At 33.5% G+C, this 20,166-nt stretch overlaps 1 protein-coding gene across 1 annotated transcript in view; it reads right to left on the bottom strand.

Moving 5' to 3' along the window:
• LOC144345457 (uncharacterized) overlaps positions 1-17,801 on the bottom strand; it is a 34,505-nt gene extending 16,704 nt beyond the window's left edge. The window contains exon 1 of the mRNA XM_085491667.1: positions 16,297-17,801. Within this exon, the coding sequence (XP_085347793.1) occupies positions 16,297-17,492 (1,196 nt within the window). The 5' untranslated portion in view covers positions 17,493-17,801. The remainder of the gene's footprint in view (positions 1-16,296) is intronic.
• Positions 17,802-20,166: the final 2,365 nt, after the last annotated feature.

The raw sequence follows: 20,166 nt of genomic DNA, 5'->3' as shown, positions 1-20,166 counted from the left end.
TGTATATATCAAGGTATGGTTATATCATGGAACCTGTATATATGAAGGTATGGATATCATGCAACCTGTATATATCAAGGTATGGTTCTATCATGGAACCTTATGTATCGAGGCATGGTTATATCATGCAACCTGTATATATCGAGGCATTGTTATATTATGGAACCTGTATATATCAACGTATGGTTATATCATGGAACCTGTATATATCAAGGTATGTTTGTATCGTGCAACCTGTATATATCTAGGCATTGTTATATTATTGAACCTGCATGGTTATATCATGGAACCTGTATATATCAATGTATGGTTATATCATGGATCCTGTATATATCATGGCATGGTTATATCATGGAACCTGTATATATAAAGGAATGGTTATATCATGGAACCTGTATATATCATGGAATCTGTATATATCATGGCATGGTTATATCATGCAACCTGTATATATCAAGGTATGGTTATATCATGGAACCTGTATATATCAAGGTATGGTTATATCATGCAACCTGTATATATCAAGGCATGGTTATATCATGGAACCTGTATATATCAAGGTATATATCAAGGTATGTTTATATCATACAACCTGTATATATCAATGTATGGTTATATCATGCAACCTGTATATATCAAGGTATATATAAAGGTATGGTTATATTATGGAATGTGTATGTATCGAGGCATGGTTATATCATAGAACCTGTATATATCAAGGTATGGTTATATTATAGAACCTGTATATATCAAAGTATGGTTATATCATAGAACCTGTATATATCAAGGTATGGTTATATCATGCAACCTGTATATATCAAGGTATGGTTATATCATGCAACCTGTATATATCAAGGTATGGTTATATCATGGAACCTGTCTATATCGAGGCATGATTATATCATGCAACCTGTATATATCAAGGTATGGTTATATCATGGAACCTGTATATATCAAGGTATGGTTATATCATGGAACCTGTATATATCAAGGTATGGTTATATCATGGAACCTGTATATATCAAGGTATGGTTATATCATGGAACCTGTATATATCAATGTACGGTTATATCATGAAACCTGTATATATCAAGGTATGGTTATATCATGAACCCTGTATATATCAAGGTATGGTTATATCATGGACCCTGTATATATCGAGGTATGGTTATATCATGGAACCTGTTTATATATCAAGGTATGGTTATATTATGGAACCTGTATGTATCAAAATATGGTTATATCATGGAACCTGTATATATCAAGGTATGGTTATATTATGGAACCTGTATGTATCGAGGCATGGTTATATCATGCAACTTGTATATATCAAGTTATGGTTATATAATGGAACCTGGATATATCAATGTATAGTTATATCATGCAACCTGTATATATCATGGCATGGTTATATCATGCAACCTTGTATATATCAAGATATGGTTATATCATGGACCCTGTATATATCGAGGTATGATTATATCATGGAACCTGTATATATCGAGGTATGATTATATCATGGACCCTGTATATATCGAGTATTGGTTACATCATGGAACCTGTATATATCAAGGTATGGTTATATCATGGAACCTGTATATATCAAGGTATGCTTATATCATGCAACCTGTATATATCAAGGTATGCTTATATCATGCAACCTGTATATATCAAGGTATGGTTATATCATGCAACCTGTATATATCAAGGTATGGTTATATCATGCAACCTGTATATATCAAGGTATGGTTATATCATGAAACCTGTCTATATCGAGGCATGATTATATCATGCAACCTGTATATATCAAGGTATGGTTATATCATGGAACCTGTATATATCAAGGTATGGTTATATCATGGAACCTGTATATATCAAGGTATGGTTATATCATCGAACCTGTATATATCAAGGTATGGTTGTATCATGGAACCTTATTTATCGAGGCATGGTTATATCATGCAACCTGTATATATCGAGGCATTGTTATATTATGGAACCTGTATATATCAAGGTATGGATATATCATGCAACCTGTATATATCAAGGTATGGTTGTATCATGGAACCTTATGTGTCGAGGCATGGTTATATCATGCAACTGTATATATTGAGGCATTGTTATAAGATGGAACCTGTATATATCAAGGTATGGTTATATCATGGAACCTGTATATATCATGGCATGGTTATATCATGGAACCTTCTATATGTCATGGCATGGTTATATCATGGAACCTGTATATATCAAGGTATGGATATCATGCAACCTGTATATTTCAAGGTATGGTTATATCATGGAACCTGTATATATGAAGGTATGGTTATATCATGGAACCTGTATATATCAAGGTATGGTTATATCATGGAACCTGTATATATCAAGGTATGGTTCTATCATGGAACCTTATGTATCAAGGCATGGTTATATCATGGACCCTGTATATATCGAGGCATTGTTATATTATGGAACCTGTATATATCAACGTATGGTTATATCATGGAACCTGTATATATCAAGGTAAGTTTGTATCGTGCAACCTGTATATATCTAGGCATTGTTATATTATTGAACCTGTATGGTTATATCATGGAACCTGCATATATCAATGTATGGTTATATCATGGAACCTGTATATATCATGGCATGGTTATATCATGGAATCTGTATATATCATGGCATGGTTATATCATGGAACCTGTATATATAAAGGTATGGTTATATCATGGAACCTGTATATATCATGGAATCTGTATATATCATGGCATGGTTATATCATGGAACCTGTATATATCAAGGTATGGTTATATCATGGAACCTGTATATATCAAGGTATGGTTATATCATGCAACCTGTATATATCAAGGTATGGTTATATCATGGAACCTGTATATATCAAGGTATATATCAAGGTATGTTTATATCATACAACCTGTATATATCAATGTATGGTTATATCATGCAACCTGTATATATCAAGGTATATATAAAGGTATGGTTATATTATGGAACGTGTATGTATCGAGGCATGGTTATATCATAGAACCTGTATATATCAAGGTATGGTTATATTATAGAACCTGTATATATCAAAGTATGGTTATATCATAGAACCTGTATATATCAAGGTATGGTTATATCATGGAACCTGTATATATCAAGGTATGGTTGTATCATGGAACCTTATGTATCGAGGCATGGTTATATCATGCAACCTGTATATATTGAGGCATTGTTATAATATGGAACCTGTATATATCAAGGTATGGTTATATCATGCAACCTGTATATATCGAGGCATTGTTATATTATTGAACCTGTATGGTTATATCATGGAACCTGTATATATCAAGGTATGGTTATATCATGCAACCTGTATATATCGAGGCATTGTTATATTATTGAACCTGTATGGTTATATCATGGAACCTGTATATATCAAGGTATGGTTATATCATGGAACCTGTATATATCATGGCATGGTTATATCATGGAACCTTGTATATGTCATGGCATGGTTATATCATGGAACCTGTATATATCAAGGTATGGTTATATCATGGAACCTGTATATATCAAGGTATGGTTATATCATGGAACCTGTATATATGAAGGTATGGATATCATGCAACCTGTATATATCATGGCATGGTTATATCATGGAATCTGTATATATCATGGCATGGTTATATCATGCAACCTGTATATATCAATGTATGGTTATATCATGCAACCTGTATATATCAAGGTATGGTTATATCATGCAACCTGTATATATCAAGGTATGGTTATATCATGCAACCTGTATATATCAAGGTATGGTTATATCATGCAACGTATATATAACAAGGTATGGTTATATCATGCAACCTATATATATCAATGTATGGTTATATCATGCAACTTATATATATCAATGTATGGTTATATCATGCAACCTGTATATATCATGGCATGGTTATATCATGCAACCTATATATATCAAGGTATGGTTATATCATGCAACCTATATATATCTATGTATGGTTATATCATGCAACCTGTATATATCAAGGCATGGTTATATCATGCAACCTGTATATATCAAGGTATGGTTATATCATGGAACCTGTATATATCAAGGTATGGTTATATCATGCAAGCAGTATATATCAAGGTATGGTTATATCATGCAACCTGTATATATCAAGGTATGGTTATATCATGCAACCTGTATATATCAAGGTATGGTTATATCATGCAACCTGTATATATCAAGGTATGGTTATATCATGCAACCTGTATATATCAAGGTATGGTTATATCATGAAACCTGTATATATCAAGGTATGGTTATATCATGCAACCTATATATATCAAGGTATGGTTATATCATGCAACCTATATATATCAATGTATGGTTATATCATGCAACCTATATATATCAATGTATGGTTATATCATGAAACCTATATATATCAAGGTATGTTTATATCATGGAACCTGTATATATCATGGCATGGTTATATCATGGAACCTGTATATATCAAGGTATGGTTATATCATGCAACCTATATATATAAAGGTATGGTTATATCATGCAACCTGTATATATCAAGGTATGGGTATATCATACAACCTGTATATATCAAGGTATGGTTATATCATGCAACCTGTATATATCAAGGTATGGTTATATCATGCAACCTATATATATCAATGTATGGTTATATCATGCAACCTGTATATATCAATGTATGGTTATATCATGCAGCCTGTATATATCAAGGTATGGTTATATCATGCAACCTATATATATCAAGGTATGGTTATATCATGCAACCTATATATATATATCAATGTATGGTTATATCATGGAACCTGTATATATCAAGGCATGGTTATATCATGCAACCTGTATATATGAAGGTATGGTTATATCATGCAACCTGTATATATCAAGGTATGGTTATATCATGCAACCTGTATATATCAAAGATTGGTTATATCATGCAACCTGTATATATCAAGGTATGGTTATATCATGGAACCTGTATATATCAAGGTATGGTTATATCATGCAACCTGTATATATCAAGGTATGGTTATATCATGCAACCTGTATATATCAAGGTATGGTTATATCATGCAACCTGTATATATCAAGGTATGGTTATATCATGCAACCTGTATATATCATGGTATGGTTATATCATACAACCTGTATATATCAATGTATGGTTATATCATGCAACCTGTATATATCAAGGTATATATAAAGGTATGGTTATATTATGGAACGTGTATGTATCGAGGCATGGTTATATCATAGAACCTGTATATATCAAGGTATGGTTATATTATAGAACCTGTATATATCAAAGTATGGTTATATCATAGAACCTGTATATATCAAGGTATGGTTATATCATGGAACCTGTATATATCAAGGTATGGTTGTATCATGGAACCTTATGTATCGATGCATGGTTATATCATGCAACCTGTATATATTGAGGCATTGTTATAATATGGAACCTGTATATATCAAGGTATGGTTATATCATGCAACCTGTATATATCGAGGCATTGTTATATTATTGAACCTATATGGTTATATCATGGAACCTGTATATATCAAGGTATGGTTATATCATGGAACCTGTATATATCATGGCATGGTTATATCATGGAACCTCGTATATGTCATGGCATGGTTATATCATGGAACCTGTATATATCAAGGTGTGGTTATATCATGGAACCTGTATATATCAAGGTATGGATATCATGCAACCTGTATATATCAAGGTATAGTTATATCATGGAACCTGTACATATCAAGGTATGGTTATATCATGGAACCTGTATATATGAAGGTATGGATATCATGCAACCTGTATATATCATGGCATGGTTATATCATGGAATCTGTATATATCATGGCATGGTTATATCATGCAACCTGTATATATCAAGGTATGGTTATATCATGCAACCTGTATATATCAAGGTATGGTTATATCATGGAACCTGTATATATCAAGGTATGGTTATATCATGCAACCTGTATATATCAAGGTATGGTTATATCATGGAACCTGTATATATCAAGGTATGGTTATATCATGCAACCTATATATATCAATGTATGGTTATATCATGCAACCTATATATATCAATGTATGGTTATATCATGCAACCTGTATATATCAAGGCATGGTTATATCATGCAACCTATATATATCAAGGTATGGTTATATCATGCAACCTATATATATCTATGTATGGTTATATCATGGAACCTGTACATATCAAAGTATGGTTATATCATGGAACCTGTATATATCAAGGTATGGTTGTATCATGGAACCTTATGTATCGATGCATGGTTATATCATGCAACCTGTATATATTGAGGCATTGTTATAATATGGAACCTGTATATATCAAGGTATGGTTATATCATGCAACCTGTATATATCGAGGCATTGTTATATTATTGAACCTATATGGTTATATCATGGAACCTGTATATATCAAGGTATGGTTATATCATGGAACCTGTATATATCATGGCATGGTTATATCATGGAACCTCGTATATGTCATGGCATGGTTATATCATGGAACCTGTATATATCAAGGTGTGGTTATATCATGGAACCTGTATATATCAAGGTATGGATATCATGCAACCTGTATATATCAAGGTATGGTTATATCATGGAACCTGTACATATCAAGGTATGGTTATATCATGGAACCTGTATATATGAAGGTATGGATATCATGCAACCTGTATATATCATGGCATGGTTATATCATGGAATCTGTATATATCATGGCATGGTTATATCATGCAACCTGTATATATCAAGGTATGGTTATATCATGCAACCTGTATATATCAAGGTATGGTTATATCATGGAACCTGTATATATCAAGGTATGGTTATATCATGCAACCTGTATATATCAAGGTATGGTTATATCATGGAACCTGTATATATCAAGGTATGGTTATATCATGCAACCTATATATATCAATGTATGGTTATATCATGCAACCTATATATATCAATGTATGGTTATATCATGCAACCTGTATATATCAAGGCATGGTTATATCATGCAACCTATATATATCAAGGTATGGTTATATCATGCAACCTATATATATCTATGTATGGTTATATCATGGAACCTGTACATATCAAGGCATGGTTATATCATGCAACCTGTATATATCAAGGTATGGTTATATCATGGAACCTGTATATATCAAGGTATGGTTATATCATGCAAGCTGTATATATCAAGGTATGGTTATATCATGCAACCTGTATATATCAAGGTATGGTTATATCATGGAACTTGTATATATCAAGGTATGGTTATATCATGCAAGCTGTATATATCAAGGTATGGTTATATCATGCAACCTGTATATATCAAGGTATGGTTATATCATGCAACCTGTATATATCAAGGTATGGTTATATCATGCAACCTGTATATATCAAGGTATGGTTATATCATGCAACCTGTATATATCAAGGTATGGTTATATCATGCAACCTATATATATCAAGGTATGGTTATATCATGCAACCTATATATATATATATCAATGTATGGTTATATCATGGAACCTATATATATCAAGGTATGTTTATATCATGGAACCTGTATATATCGTGGCATGGTTATATCATGGAACCTGTATATATCAAGGTATGGTTATATCATGGAACCTATATATATCAAGGTATGGTTATATCATGCAACCTGTATATATCAAGGTATGGTTATGTCATGCAACCTGTATATATCAAGGTATGGTTATATCATGTAACCTGTATATATCAAGATATGGTTATATCATGCAACCTATATATATCAAGGTATGGTTATATCATGCAACCTATATATAATCAAGGCATGGTTATATCATGCAACCTATATATATATCAATGTATGGTTATATCATGCAACCTGTATATATCAATGTATGGTTATATCATGCAATCTGTATATATCAAGGTATGGTTATATCATGGAACCTGTATATATCAAGGTATGGTTATATCATGCAACCTGTATATATCAAGGTATGGTTATATCATGGAACCTGTATATATCAAGGTATGGTTATATCATGCAACCTGTATATATCAAGGTATGGTTATATCATGCAACCTGTATATATCAAGGTATGGTTATATCATGGAACCTGTATATATCAAGGTATGGTTATATCATGCAACCTATATATATCAAGGTATGGTTATATCATGCAACCTATATATATCAATGTATGGTTATATCATGCAACCTATATATATCAAGGTATGGTTATATCATGCAACCTATATATATCAAGGCATGGTTATATCATGGAATCTGTATATATCAAGGTATGGTTATATCATGCAACCTGTATATATCAAGGTATGGTTATATCATGCAACCTATATATATCAAGGTATGGTTATATCATGCAGACTATATATATCAAGGCATGGTTATATCATGCAACCTATATATATCAATGTATGGTTATATCATGCAACCTGTATATATCAATGTATGGTTATATCATGCAGCCTGTATATATCAAGGTATGGTTATATCATGGAACCTATATATATCAAGGTATGGTTATATCATGCAACCTATATATATATATCAATGTATGGTTATATCATGGAACCTGTATATATCAAGGCATGGTTATATCATGCAACCTGTATATATGAAGGTATGGTTATATCATGCAACCTGTATATATCAAGGTATGGTTATATCATGCAACCTGTATATATCAAAGATTGGTTATATCATGCAACCTGTATATATCAAGGTATGGTTATATCATGGAACCTGTATATATCAAGGTATGGTTATATCATGCAACCTGTATATATCAAGGTATGGTTATATCATGCAACCTGTATATATCAAGGTATGGTTATATCATGCAACCTGTATATATCATGGTATGGTTATATCATACAACCTGTATATATCAATGTATGGTTATATCATGCAACCTGTATATATCAAGGTATATATAAAGGTATGGTTATATTATGGAACGTGTATGTATCGAGGCATGGTTATATCATAGAACCTGTATATATCAAGGTATGGTTATATTATAGAACCTGTATATATCAAAGTATGGTTATATCATAGAACCTGTATATATCAAGGTATGGTTATATCATGGAACCTGTATATATCAAGGTATGGTTGTATCATGGAACCTTATGTATCGATGCATGGTTATATCATGCAACCTGTATATATTGAGGCATTGTTATAATATGGAACCTGTATATATCAAGGTATGGTTATATCATGCAACCTGTATATATCGAGGCATTGTTATATTATTGAACCTATATGGTTATATCATGGAACCTGTATATATCAAGGTATGGTTATATCATGGAACCTGTATATATCATGGCATGGTTATATCATGGAACCTCGTATATGTCATGGCATGGTTATATCATGGAACCTGTATATATCAAGGTGTGGTTATATCATGGAACCTGTATATATCAAGGTATGGATATCATGCAACCTGTATATATCAAGGTATGGTTATATCATGGAACCTGTACATATCAAGGTATGGTTATATCATGGAACCTGTATATATGAAGGTATGGATATCATGCAACCTGTATATATCATGGCATGGTTATATCATGGAATCTGTATATATCATGGCATGGTTATATCATGCAACCTGTATATATCAAGGTATGGTTATATCATGCAACCTGTATATATCAAGGTATGGTTATATCATGGAACCTGTATATATCAAGGTATGGTTATATCATGCAACCTGTATATATCAAGGTATGGTTATATCATGCAACCTGTATATATCAAGGTATGGTTATATCATGCAACCTATATATATCAATGTATGGTTATATCATGCAACCTATATATATCAATGTATGGTTATATCATGCAACCTGTATATATCAAGGCATGGTTATATCATGCAACCTATATATATCAAGGTATGGTTATATCATGCAACCTATATATATCTATGTATGGTTATATCATGGAACCTGTACATATCAAGGCATGGTTATATCATGCAACCTGTATATATCAAGGTATGGTTATATCATGGAACCTGTATATATCAAGGTATGGTTATATCATGCAAGCTGTATATATCAAGGTATGGTTATATCATGCAAGCTGTATATATCAAGGTATGGTTATATCATGCAACCTGTATATATCAAGGTATGGTTATATCATGCAACCTGTATATATCAAGGTATGGTTATATCATGCAACCTGTATATATCAAGGTATGGTTATATCATGCAACCTATATATATCAAGGTATGGTTATATCATGCAACCTATATAAATGTATGGTTATATCATGCAACCTATATATATCAATGTATGGTTATATCATGGAACCTATATATATCAAGGTATGTTTATATCATGGAACCTGTATATATCGTGGCATGGTTATATCATGGAACCTGTATATATCAAGGTATGGTTATATCATGGAACCTATATATATCAAGGTATGGTTATATCATGCAACCTGTATATATCAAGGTATGGTTATGTCATGCAACCTGTATATATCAAGGTATGGTTATATCATGTAACCTGTATATATCAAGATATGGTTATATCATGCAACCTATATATATCAAGGTATGGTTATATCATGCAACCTATATATAATCAAGGCATGGTTATATCATGCAACCTATATATATATCAATGTATGGTTATATCATGCAACCTGTATATATCAATGTATGGTTATATCATGCAATCTGTATATATCAAGGTATGGTTATATCATGGAACCTGTATATATCAAGGTATGGTTATATCATGCAACCTGTATATATCAAGGTATGGTTATATCATGGAACCTGTATATATCAAGGTATGGTTATATCATGCAACCTGTATATATCAAGGTATGGTTATATCATGCAACCTGTATATATCAAGGTATGGTTATATCATGGAACCTGTATATATCAAGGTATGGTTATATCATGCAACCTATATATATCAAGGTATGGTTATATCATGCAACCTATATATATCAATGTATGGTTATATCATGCAACCTATATATATCAAGGTATGGTTATATCATGCAACCTATATATATCAAGGCATGGTTATATCATGGAATCTGTATATATCAAGGTATGGTTATATCATGCAACCTGTATATATCAAGGTATGGTTATATCATGGAACCTGTATATATCAAGGTATGGTTATATCATGCAACCTGTATATATCAAGGTATGGTTATATCATGCAACCTATATATATCAAGGTATGGTTATATCATGCAACCTGTATATATCAAGGTATGGTTATATCATGCAACCTGTATATATCAAGGTATGGTTATATCATGCAACCTATATATATCAATGTATGGTTATATCATGCAACCTATATATATCAATGTATGGTTATATCATGGAACCTATATATATATCAAGGTATGGTTATATCATGGAACCTGTATATATCAAGGTATGGTTATATCATGCAACCTGTATATATCAAGGTATGGTTATATCATGCAACCTATATATATATCAATGTATGGTTATATCATGAAACCTGTATATATCAAGGTATGGTTATATCATGCAACCTATATTTATCAAGGTATGGTTATATCATGCAACCTGTATATATCAAGGTATGGGTATATCATGCAACCTGTATATATCAAGGTATGGTTATATCATGCAACCTATATATATATCAATGTATGGTTATATCATGCAACCTATATATATCAATGTATGGTTATATCATGGAACCTATATATATCAAGGTATGGTTATATCATGCAACCTGTATATATCAAGGTATGGTTATATCATGCAACCTATATATATCAATGTATGTTTATATCATGAAACCTGTATATATCAAGGCATGGTTATATCATGCAACCTATATATATCAATGTATGGTTATATCATGGAACCTATATATATCAAGGTACGGTTATATCATGCAACCTGTATATATCAAGGTATGGTTATATCATGCAACCTGTATATATCAAGGTATGGTTATATCATAGAACCTGTATATATCATGGCATGGTTATATCATGGAACCTGTATATATCAAGGTATGGTTATATCATGCAACCTATATATATCAATGTATGGTTATATCATGAAACCTGTATATATCAAGGCATGGTTATATCATGCAACCTATATATATCAATGTATGGTTATATCTTGGAACCTATATATATCAAGGTACGGTTATATCATGCAACCTGTATATATCAAGGTATGGTTATATCATGCAACCTGTATATATCAAGGTATGGTTATATCATGCAACCTGTATATATCAAGGCATGGTTATATCATAGAACCTGTATATATCATGGCATGGTTATATCATGGAACCTGTTTTTGTTGGTTACCATAGTGAAGGGTCACGTGTTATTATTGGACATTGACTCGCAAATCATCTTATCCCCGCCAAACGCTTTGATTTTTTTAATTCGAAGCTAAAATTAGATTTAGTAATAAACGGATGCAAAGGCTGTGCTGAGTTATGAATTGCTTGAATAATTAATGTGAACGTATTATTGTGTATATGGACATCGGATGCATGTCAACATTCAACGATTTGATTATTTATTTCTATTTATTATAATTCATGGTCTCACAGGAGCTGACAAACTCTTATGGATGTAAGGTATCATCTCATTTTAGAACGCATCTAACAAAAAAAATATTAGCCCGCCCTCTATCGACTATTGACGATACAGAAAAATAAGGTTTGAGGATTTCTCTTTCATGTTGCATTGTAGATGCAATAATTTTTATTTTCAGCTCACAATTAACGATCTCGTATATTGTATTTGCATATGATGTCACCGGGACACCGACATGTGACATTTTGCATGCCATTTCAGTTTGGAGGCATCTCCCAACATAACACCTTTATGACCACTTATACCCAGGCAACCACATTTAAAATACCATACATGCAAACGGTCTTCGGCCATTAACAAAGTATAATGAACATTCTCTCGATACAATAGCGCGTTACGTATAACTAAAGTCCCTACACAGCATAAATGACAACGTAGAACAACAAAACTGTCTTTGTCATGACGTGTTGCAAAAGTTAAAAGCTACCGCCAGGCCCCCATCGCCCCATCCCTATCGAAGACAAACGAATTCTTGTTTTAAGGTTATGTCAGTATAGTTCACGACAACAATGGACACATGTTTAGATACACATAGCTATTATATGCGAAACAACATTACACGTGTTTTGGGAGCGATCATTTATTAGAAACAACCTTTTGCCTATGGCCGGCGTCAATGCCAAGTATGTCAAGGTTCCATGTTGTCACGACTGTGTAATGTCAAAGTATAAAAACATGCCGTGTTGTTAAAAGTCGAAGGTTGGAAACATAAAATATTAAGGGGTATGTCTCAGAATAGAATGGACACTGTCAACGTACTTTATGCACGTTATTCATAACGATCCACGCACATGGCAGTGCTTTGCATTTACCCAAATCTAACATTTGTGTTTCGAAATTCTGAGTTCTACCGTAGACGCTGGGGTATATGGTTTCACTCTCAGAAACATATTCCAGGAGGAGGAGAAGGTTCTTTTACAACAGTGGTGTATTTATATTGCTACACTGAAACTTGTGTCCGTTGGAATAATGAATGACGCATGCGTATAATGTGTTCTATATTTGTGTCTCGAAAACAATCATGAAAATTACCCAATTTTCTCAATAAATTGTCACATTATTTTTGCTTTCCAATGCACGAATCAATACTATACATCAAACATACGGCTTGAAGAAGTATGATTTGATTTATTGGTTGTGCTATTGTCTAATAAACAATAAACAACGATACGTTTCCAATGTCTTAGTCAGTGATATACTAGTAGTCAAATTCGAAGTGAAATGCACGGGTCACGTGACATCGGCGATGTGATAGAGAAATACGTACAGCATATTATTATTGAGGTGTATCAAGTTAAGCCTTTCAACTACGCATTGTACACTGAAATGGAACCCCCCTATAGGGTCAATTTCTTGTGGATTTCGCTGTGGATGTATATGCATTGTGTCGCGGAACGCTCGGAATCCGAGAGTGAAAAAAGCACAGTTGGGAATGGAACAACCATGACCATACTTGAAGAAACGTGGTATATCATTTACGTGTACAATAAACCCCATCCAGAAAACAGTGTGTGGGTCACGTGACTGTGAATCTGTTGGCAATTTGTAGTTACAAACTGTTGCAAAAGTGTGTTACTTTTTAAGAGAAATTAAACAAGAAACACCCCCCCCCCCCCAACGTCAGTTAACTTATATGAACCATCCCTTAAAAGTGATAAAATTCACCTGGCTACGAGAAACGAGTCGTTTCGAAGGAGTTATGAGATATAATTGGCATAACATCATCAAAATACAGACGTAATTAATGTAACAGTCTCGTCAGTTTGGATGTAATTGAAATCGATCTCGTGTACGTGCTAGTTGGAATATTTGACGTGGTGGTCTCGGGCGACAAAAGTTGTTTATGTGGAAAAGGTCAGAGTTAGTGAAACTGGGCAATACCTAATAGAGGTCAAAAGATATAATTAACATGGGCGAGGTGTTCTTTGAATATTCATATCGCATTCTTAGAGAAGAGTTGTTTTCAATTTCCCACCTAAATGATTATTTGTTGGATTTTCACTTTATATTATGCATTAGATCGCTGTTTTCGTTGAATAGGTAGGGTTGGGCCATTATATGTAGAGTTGGCATATAGAAAATTGCATACAACAATTCAACAATATTGACCAAAACTGTCGTGAAAAATGTCAAAAATGCATAGGCAAGATCACAATGACAATAAAATGTGCACACCATGTTAACCAAATATCGCGTGTGCTCGTAAAAAATTGGACGGAATATTTGAACGTCCTACCCTAGCAGACTCGCATGCCAAGTCGTGTATGGATTCATTGTCCTTTTATGAAGTAGCCCCCTACTTCATATAACTCGGTATAAGCCATTAAGTTGATATTATAGAGGTATACATGCTGTTCACACAAAATAATTCACTAAAATCAAAGATACAATTTGGTTTTATGGTAACAATTCTCATTAAATCAAGCATTTATTTTTAATTTATGGTAACGCGTATATGCATTCATATTTCTTTATATTACGTAAGTACAATTATTGTGATATTTATACGCAATAACAATTACATGTTGTATATCGTAGGATTCCAACCAATAACTTGAACTAAGATAGTATTTCAGCTCAGGTGGCATTCTGGTAGTGGACAAGCTCAAACACGAGCGCATGGTGAATTATAAATACTGACATTTAATTACATTTACATAATTAATGAAAGGATGGAAAAGGGTCAGTATAAAGTTACTTTAACGACTGAGGACAAGGTCATTAACACATTTACATACAATTGGAATGTTCTTCGCAATCATGCATCTCAATTCCAAATCATTGTTAAAATAGATTTCAATTCCAAATCATTGTTAAAATAGATTTTCTGAAGGCTATGAGTTTATAATCAATGAGATTTGAATTGTCAATGACAATGTCCAGACTGTTGAACAGCCCTACGAGGGATTATATTGGCGTTGATGCTATTGCCGTTGTATGTTGTATAATGGATGATCGGTTGCCCGTTGACACGAAACACCAGAGTATTATTTACTTGAACACAACAGGCTAACGTTCACCATTTCTCATTACAATGCAAAACACTAAATGTGGACTTGGTTGCAGTATTAGCAATACTTACTACTAAATTTACCCAGATGGCCCGATGTTGGGAAATTGAGTGTGTATTCTGGCCAATGCGTTTGCATATTTAACAAACGTTTGTGGACCTGTTGAGGCGAGATTGTATTATTTACGACTTTTATATGAATTTAAGCAAATCTAACGTGTAAATGGTGACCTGTGAGCGTACGAAGATTATCTAAGCCTAACAAGGTTTTGATGTTTGTAAATCTAAAAATGATAATTATTAAAAGGTAAAGTAAATGACGTTCACATTTCAGCATACAAGCAGTATAAAATTTTCGTAAGTGTGGTTAATTGGATGAAACCATTATGTGTTGATTGATTGTTGAATGAAATGACAAACAATATAATTATGTGATTATGGTATCCTTCCTATAAAAACATATTTTTAATAGATTATAAATTGTATGAATAAATTGACTTACTTGATAGTGGGGTTATCCCGTAAAAGCAAATGTTTGATTTCTTCTGGATTCACATCAAACATCGCTTGTAGTTCTAGGATTCTTTTTTCAAACGCTATGTCTCTGGCATTCTTCCCCTCTATTCGTGTTACATCCTCCTCAACATCTTCTCCTCCCTCCGCGTCTTGTTCTGCTTCAGCGTTATCGGGGTCCGGTTTGGTGTCGTCTGCAAACACGTCCTCGAACGGTTCGTCTGTTTCCTCAGATTTACTTTCATTTGGTTCTATCTTCGCGTCTACATTTTGAAAAGAAGAATCTGTTTTGGTTGTAGTCCCCTTTGCTAGCGACTGCTTCTCAGAAATGTTCGTTACATCCGGCAATTTATCATTTTCATCGTTCACCCTCTCTTTCTGACCCGTCTCTTCATTACTACCGATACTTTCGACATCTTCGATCTTCCTGGAGTCTTGACTATCGTTTGACAATGTCGTCGTAGTTGTGTGAGTCGACATTGTCTCCATGGCTTCCAACTTGGCCCGTTGTTTGGCCCGTTTCCGGAGTTTCCGCATCAGCTTTTTTCGCTTCAAGTCCTCGTACGCCTCTATGTAGCTCTGTAACTGCCAGTATGTGACACTGCGAGTCGTTTCGGGTTTATCGCAGAGGAAAGCGTGCAACACAAGTACTTGGTTGGATGGTTCTTCCGGGTCGTCCATTATTCTTGTAATACATGCAAAAACGTATGGATGAATCAACGACCCGACACCATAACTGACGTGGTGTAGCGGAATAAACTGTCGAATTCCGTCCCTTTTCGGCTTATTAAAAGGACCGCCAATCTCTCTAAAATGTAACCCCTCTTTATCAAATTTCATTATAACTTTCTGTAGTTTTTGTCGTTCTCTGAGTTTGCACAATGAATCCACTGGCCCCTCGACGTTCTCGCGGCCGAACTCTCCGCCAGCCGGCATTCGACCAAGATAGTGGCAGATATATGTTGGGTATTTGATAGGAGTTCTTGCCAATCCGTGGTCTGTCATTATAGCTTTAATTTCGCCCTGCCGTCTCTTATTATCTGTCTTGTCACTTCCGCTCCTATCTCGGGTCACACTGCGACGTCTTGAGCTCGGGTCACTTTCACCTGAACCGCCATAATTGTTGGAGTCGTCAGATATATCGGCACTTTTTGTGCGCGAAAGCTTTCGAAAAAACGACGCCATACCGATTCTAACAAGTGGGTGTACTTCGGCAAAATCAAGTTCGACCTCGCCGATTGTTGACACCGCACAGTGATCAGAGCTACGGGAAACTCAGCTGTATTGGTATTGCAAGCTTAACGATAACAATAAACTGTGGTGTACACGGATCAATCTATATAGCTGTATGTTTACCTTCTACGCTAAAAGACGGTTGTCTCAAGGTTGTCCTACACTGCCAGCAGTGAACTCATGTCATATTCAGACACGAACGATATTCCGACTTCTTCGTGTCGCAGAACGCGTTGATTTTACCCTCCGTTTAAGCCCAGCACTGTGGTATTCAAATTGCAAGTCTCAGTAACGTGGGGTTATTGTTGGCTCGCTGAATAGACTAGGGTCATTCATGTGGAGATCACATCCACACAACGTTGAATCAGAATTAGCATATTAAATGAATGGATCCAGTGAAACTTGAAAGCAAACACTGTGTGTCGGACATGACCCTCTATAAAGGCGTTATTTTACGGGCTTTTCGAGCTATTCATTGCTGGCGAACGTTGATATATCTTGCAATTTGACAAACTGTCATTGAATACCAGTGCAGTTATACCACGAGAAGAGGGTAAAAAAAAAAACATGCGCGGTTGAAGTGAGACGTAAAATGACAAAATTGGCGGTTCGTAGGCCTTCTATGTAGAGGTTGCGAGCAGTCTGAGTTGAAACAGGTGACACAGCGAAAGAACAGAGCATATACACAAACGACACGTATTCAACGTTTTACGTTGTTTTGTTGAATAAACTCTTACTGGTAGCCTAGCTACATTTTCCCATCAACATCATCTCATAGTCATTTTTTTAAATGGTTTATAATACATTTCTATCTATATTTCTATACGGGAATATTCCGTGTTAATAAATAATAATATTATGTTTTAAATACAGACATCTCACGTAGTGCAATCACGTCACTCAAGAGTTAGTTAGGACATGTAATTAGTGAAACTAGAATATAATAATGAGCTACGAGAGCACTTAATCAACTTCAGATTTAGTACCTTTACACAAAACCCAGAACAGCCTCAGACAAAACAGCATTGTCGATATTGTCATGCTACAAAATGTATAATGAAACGATTATTCTTGAAAGCATATCAAACCGTATTTCGATACATTACACCAGTTTATGAATATGCTACGTTTAGAATATTTTGAACCTAAATTTCACTAGTTATTTTATTATAATTGTTTCAAATATTATTTAATATTATTTTAATTATCTCGTTAATGTTTATTGATGTCAATTGTTTTGTTGGTTAAAATCAGTTATCTGCCTTTCAATAGATATGTAACATTCTTTCGTTTAGTAAAATGAGTTATATTAGTAAATAAATAAAACAAACAAACTAACTAATAAATCAGTCAAACCTAAAAAATAAAGCTATGAAAGCGTTATTTAGTATATGTCACACTATACTGAATCATAAAATGATCTCTACAAAACTAAGCCTTAAACTTTTTGATCAACTCATCTCTCCAATTTTGTTATATAAGTCAGAGATTTGGGCCAATGAAATTACAAATGAAAACAATTACTTGGAGCAAGCATACAACCACTTTTACAGGTTTATTTTAGGTGTTAGTGAAGTAACACCATTGATTGGTATGAGAAGTGAAATTGGTAGAAATCCTATACGGATTAAGGCAACTTTATCACTAATTAAATATTGGCACAGATTGTCTTTGTTACCTGAAAATCATATTCTTCAAACTCAAGCTGGATAAAACATGTTAAAACAATTCTTGGACATGCTAACTTATCTGAAGTGAATAAAATATATAATGTGGGAAACATCACTGAATTAACAAAATTGTTGGAAGAAAAATTAAAAATAAATATATACAAACATGGTATCACCAACTTAGTCATGTCCCAAAAAACGGAAATTCAGGAAACAAACTAAGAACGTATAATTTGTTTAAAATGGAATAAGAATTTTGAAGGATATTTAACAGAAATTCAGGACTTTAATTTGAGAAGAATGGTTACCAAGTTTAGACTTAGTGACCATAATTTGGTAATAGAATTAGGCAGGAGAAAATTTCCAAGAATTGAGGCAAACTGCAGATTGTGTAAAAAATGCAACACAGGTACTGTAGAAGTTGAAGAACATTTCATCCTTGACTGTTGCTTCTTCGCTCAAGAAAGAAATACTCTCTTAGAAGACTGTAAATTAGAAATGTGTAGTACAACTAACCGAAATTTAATATTCACATGCATTATAAATAGTAGTACTGCACTTGCAAAATACTTAAAAAACACAATTTATAAAACTTAATTGTAATACGTATTTTTTATATAACCTTTGTTTTGTTTGTAATTTTGAAACTTTTGTTGTTTTTTATTTGTGTTTTTTTTTTCTGATCTGTATCCTTACCATACAGCATCCACCGATGGTGCAGTTGTGTAATCAAGTTATTATTGAGTAACTGCGCACCCACTGACGCGCTTAGATGTGATGACTTTTTAGCATACATTAGGTAAAATTACGATTTGTTGGCACTCAAAGTTGGTCACGTGACAAAAGCGTATTATTCACAGAGTTGGTGGATATTCGTGGCGTCATTCGGTTCGCGGATCACACTATTTTATGTCGTCACTCATATTAACGATCATGTGATCTCAGGTAAGTTATAA

Source organism: Saccoglossus kowalevskii, chromosome 16 (genome assembly GCF_978046115.1).
Source record: "Saccoglossus kowalevskii chromosome 16, keSacKowa6.1, whole genome shotgun sequence".
NCBI classification, from domain to species: Eukaryota; Metazoa; Hemichordata; class Enteropneusta; family Harrimaniidae; genus Saccoglossus; species Saccoglossus kowalevskii.
The sequence above is the reverse complement of the archived record's forward strand: the minus strand, read 5'-3'. Positions and strand labels throughout refer to the sequence as shown.